Here is a 5,459-nt window from a genome sequence, read left to right as displayed (position 1 = left end):
GTTATGTAAAAGTCAATAAGATGAAAACTGAGTAAAACAGCTACGCCTAAAAGCGCATAAGTGCTCTATACCTATGTTTATGTCAGCGTTGTTGACACCGTGTGAACTGCTCGGGTATCAAGTAAAGCATAAACAGCAATGTTTATATACTTTTATTTCTCCATATACAAGATACGAAGATTATTGTTTATTTTGAATTTGTATATGGTGTCAAAAATCAAAAGTTTTGTACACGGAACTTTCATTATGAATTTATATTCTTGGTGAGATAGTCATTTGATATTAGAAAAAATATTCCTTTAATATGATGGTGACTGCAAATTTTCTTTATATTAAGTCTCATTACCATTTTCATCATACTCTCTATGCTTTCAGAACTTCCAAAAAGCATGTTGTTATTATTTTGTCTTAGTTATTTCTATGAAATAATAAGGATGATTAAAAGTGCACACAAAACTCGACCCGTGCGCTATGACACACACTTTATAAAGTAAAATGGCGTGTGTTCATTTCAAACTTGCGATTAATTTTGAAACATTGAATGGCGTGTTAAATTATGCAATAGCGAACATCTTCGGTGCCTTCAGCGCTTTGATAATTTCCCACAACAATATGTATTCATACGACACATGAACACTAACATGGTGTTCGATTGTCGTATGAATAGATATATTCGCGGGAAATCAAAATGGAAATAATTGTGTCACAAATAAATAAAAACGAGTATTTTGTATCTACACAAATCTATGTAATCATACCACATCTAGCGTTCAAATTGTTGCTATTGCTAAAAGGAACACTGGTTGTTTAGGTGTTAACTTTATTTTTAGAAATACTTTACGAAAATTTTCGTTGATTTTTAGCGTTATAGAGGCTTTAAAATCAAGAGTTTTGTAGATAAGTTATGAGATCAGTAATTAATTATAACAATTTTGTGTATATAAATATATATAATAACAATTCACCAAGAATGTATGGGTATTGGTGAATTTAACTTGTAATTTTTTTTATTAACTATGTAGTGAATCGTGTCTTTCAGATTTGCTTGTGGGACTGACCAACATGCCAATCACGGTATACACGATAATCAAGGGCCGCTGGGAGTTTTCACACAGCGCATGCGTTGTCTTTGGCTTTCTGAACATGATTACTCTTGTTACGAGCGTCATGTCGTTATGCAACATTTCTATAAATAGATACGTCATGGTGTGTTATCCACAGAAGTTCAAAGACATCTACACGGTCCGAAACTCTGTGTTGATGATTTTAGGTGAGTTGTGTGGCACGTTCGAAATTTATATAAATTCATATTGTATTCAACTTATTCACATTTAATGTTAGAAAGTGTTTGTTTTGACCTCTAAAGACGCAATATGCAATAGTAATACAATAACTGATTTATTGAAGTATTATTATGTACTTAAAACTTTGAAATCATCCGCCCATAGTTATGCTTCATTTAAAATAATTATTTGTTACCAAATGTAATGAATTCGTTGCAGGAAGACTTTGACTTTCATTTTATCAAGCGCAGGTGAATACAATAAAACCTCTGAATTCGTAATTAGAAAATTCAATGCAAAAAAATGTCTTTATCATTACGTAATTACGTTGATTTACAAGAACCAGTGTGATTGTTGGTATCTGTGTTAAAGTATAAACTTCAAACATTCGACGCATCTTTATTACATTGAAAAAATCATTGTTATCGCTGTAAAGGTAATATTGTGTAGTACTAAAAGTTTTTCGCATGTAAAACAAGATTCATAAATAATAATAATAATATACACCGTGTTATTTATTGATGAAAATGTGATATTCTCTATTTCAGGTGTAGCCATATTTTCGATTCTACTCTCTCTTCCACCGCTGCTTGGTTGGTCTGAATATGTATACACGCCCTCTCACTCGTTCTGTTTCGCTGATTGGCAGAACCACATGTCCTACGCGTTCTTCATGATTGGATGCTGCTTCGGTATACCTTTAATGGTCATGACGGTTTGCAATGTGTTCATTTTGCGAACCGTAAAGTTCAGCAGACTTCGAGTAAAAGCCTCGTCAATTACTAGAAAGAGGTCAACATTTGGTACACAAAGTGAAAATAAATCAACTGAACCAAATCTTTCGTCATTAAAACGCTTTACTTTCAATATGTCGTCTCTAAGATCTACGACAGAAAATAAGACCAAAACAGCGGCCACAGAGGCACCATTGGTATCCAACAACAAAAGCACTTTAAACAAGGAACCGAACAAAGAGTACCAGGGTGTAGCAAAAACCCTCTGTAGTATAGATTTAGAATCAATGTCTGCTACTGCTGTAAACTTAAATCCGTTACACAATACATTAATATCCAGCTCATTAAAAGTTCCAGTGACCTCAGCCGCCCTACACACACCGTCTTACAAATCACCAAATTCGACATTAACGCATAAGCCAAGAAACAGACTACTACATCCAAACGGGAAACATTCGTCCGCAGAACAACACTCAAGCAGAGGGTCACCAGAGCCATCAATTTCAATTGAACCATCATCGGACGTGTTGCTGGTCATACCATCGAATTCAGAAATGGAAATCAACGGTCAAGGTTCTGAAAATAAAGTTCACACGAAACTTCCCAAATTACGAAAGTCGTCTTCAAAACGAAGAGAAGAGATAAGACTTGCATTTTCGCTCATTATTGTTGTTTTGGTTTTTGTGGTATGTTGGCTACCGTACTGTATTAGTATGCTACTTTCAATATTTTACTTGGGACATGTGCCAAGAGAGTTCCATATGTTTACAATAATAATAGGATATGCAAATAGTGGTTGTAACCCTATCATTTATGGTGTTATGAACAAAAGATTTAAAGTGGGATTTCTGCACATTTTCTGTTTCTGGAAAGACAGGAACAGTTCAAACTTTAGTTGTTCATAATGCTACGTTCGGAATGCCACACGATCCTTCACGAAGTCAATGATTGGCCACACGTGCCAATGCTATCTTTTGAGAATTTCGGCTACGATACGATGTAATCAAAAGGAATCGTGCATATTATGTTATTCTCCTGTAAAGGTAAATCAAGTATTATCCATGTAGCGTCAATATTTTTTTTCGATGAATTTTGTAATGACTATCGCATACAACTACATCAAAGTAAGTGAGTCTACAAAATTGACACTAAAATGTGAACGCATCAATACAATCCACCAATTCTTTGAAACATGTGTAATTGTTCGTGACACTTTATTTGGTTTAAGCAATATTATCTAAGCGACGGATAATAAAACATTTAAATGTATCTATTATGTACCTTTGTATTGATAACGTGAAACATATCACAGAAATGTATATCGAAGGTATACTACACATGCACATGTGTTTAATATTATACCATTAATATGTGTTTTCATTTTTTCAATGTCTAACATAAACCAATTTTAATTATGAATATAAATATATATATATATATATATTGTTCCCCATGCATTACGGTTTCAATCAAATTATAAGATCCGTGTAATGCAAAAATTGGTCGTATGCCGTGTCTGGTCTGGAGTCTTATGTTAAGACTATAGTCTTATGGTACTGCACCACGATCCAAGACTCAGGTTGTAGTTTTATGGTACCTAACCATGATCTAAGACTCAGACTTTGGTTTGATGTTATCTCACAATTATCCAAGACTTAGCCTATATCGGGGTGTTATCTTATCAGAAATCAAGACAAAAGTCCGATGTTATCTTAACAAAATCGAACGCGTAAACTGTAATCGGCTGTTATCTCAACATGGTCCCAGACTCAGACGATAATTTGATATTATCATCACAGGATCCATATTTCAGACTATGTTCTACTGTTACTCTAATGCATTAAAGGCCACTAAATCATCAAGACCTTGTCCACCAAGTGGTTACTTATTCAATTTTATAAATACAAACATACATAGCACAACTGTTTTGACTGACCTTACAAATAGTATAACAAACGCCACACAACCCATTAAGCAACAAGTTATTACACAATTCAGACATTCATTTACAATGAGCTTTACTCACAATACCAACCTGTGTGCGATTGTATACTTTACTCGTCTATTCTGTAATGTAACAGACTTTGTTCAAGACTTGTATAACTAGTATATTTTTATACTTTCTTGTCACATTTATCAAACTAATATCTGGGACTTTATTAAAGACTTTATTGAACTCATCCATTGCTTAATTATGAACTTGAAATATGGAAAGCTATGTTAAGTTTACAACTAGCTCGTATTAGTATTAAATTCATCAAGTACTGTTAGATATTGATTTACAAAGCACGCATGTTTCAAAGTAACGTAATTGATGATTTTGAATAAATACCACGATTGTTTAATTATTTTGTGATAAATAAACATTTTAAACTTCATAGTTCATACGCAAAGCATATCAGCAGAAACATATTATGAACACACGAGTTTTTAATATATTAAAACGCATGATATTATGGACGGAGAGTGTGTTTTGTTTTAGAAATTGCATGGATTTGGGCTGCCTTGGTGTTTCGCAAAAAACACACAATCGTTTGCAATTAAAAAGTGGAATATAAAGTTATTGGTACAAATCTGGTTAAGATTCTGTCTATTTGTTTTCACTTTATCATAGTTGCATTATTAAATGTTAACCCCGTCTTTTTTCATTATTATTTTCGCAATAACGCTAATAATTACACATTTAACACTTGATCACGATTTGGTCAACTTGTTTTACATTCTACTTAACTAAGATGAATTGCCCAATCTGTTAGATCGACATCGTTAGCATTTTACGCAACTTGACTTTAATAGCTTTTGAATATCGATATTTTCCGGTGGAAATGGCAACTTGCCTGTCCGGGATTTTTGTCATGTTGTTGTTGCCTATGTTTTAGTCAAAGGATGTTAACTACCAATGATAGATCGATGTTTATCAGGACGTCAATTTAGATTGGTACACGAATTTTTTCTTGATGACATTACAACTTGTCATTCCTTTTGTTATCTTGTTGCTTTGTCCCAAAGATGAATACTTCCCACAACAGGTCAGTGCTATCAATGATTGTGATTTCCTTTTTCAGGTTGCTATCTATGTTCATTATACATTTATTGTAACGCCATTTTCAACTAGTTGCCTGTGCACAATAATTCATTCAAAAACACACTCAGATACATCAGTTTTATCCGATGTACTTCGAATTAATTTCGCCACTATATGATTAGCACTCACTTCTGAGAATGTAAACAAAACACGTGACATCACTTCTCTAGCTTAACACGAATATTGCATTACTTTTATATGAACTATTCTCTAGAAACAACAGAGTTAATTCAACGTAATGGGCATCAATTTTATCATAATAATACAAAATGTACAGAAATGCCACGTTTATTTTGTTCTGCAAGTTTGCCATTCTGAACTGGTCTTACATGACGTATTAAGGAGATTGATTGATGT

General features: G+C 33.4%; 1 protein-coding gene across 1 annotated transcript; it reads left to right on the top strand.

Annotated features, from left to right (window-relative positions):
* The first annotated feature begins 1,098 nt into the window (after positions 1–1,098).
* LOC127882177 (octopamine receptor-like) lies at positions 1,099–3,455 on the top strand. Its single transcript, XM_052430669.1, has 2 exons — positions 1,099–1,270; positions 1,832–3,455. Exons 1-2 carry the CDS (start codon positions 1,144–1,146, stop codon positions 2,920–2,922), a joined length of 1,218 nt encoding a protein of 405 aa, XP_052286629.1. The 5' UTR covers positions 1,099–1,143; the 3' UTR covers positions 2,923–3,455.
* Positions 3,456–5,459: the final 2,004 nt, after the last annotated feature.

The sequence above is a fragment of the Dreissena polymorpha genome, chromosome 5 (assembly GCF_020536995.1).
Source record: "Dreissena polymorpha isolate Duluth1 chromosome 5, UMN_Dpol_1.0, whole genome shotgun sequence".
Taxonomy (NCBI): Eukaryota; Metazoa; Mollusca; class Bivalvia; order Myida; family Dreissenidae; genus Dreissena; species Dreissena polymorpha.
This window is presented reverse-complemented; position numbering and strand designations above follow the sequence as displayed.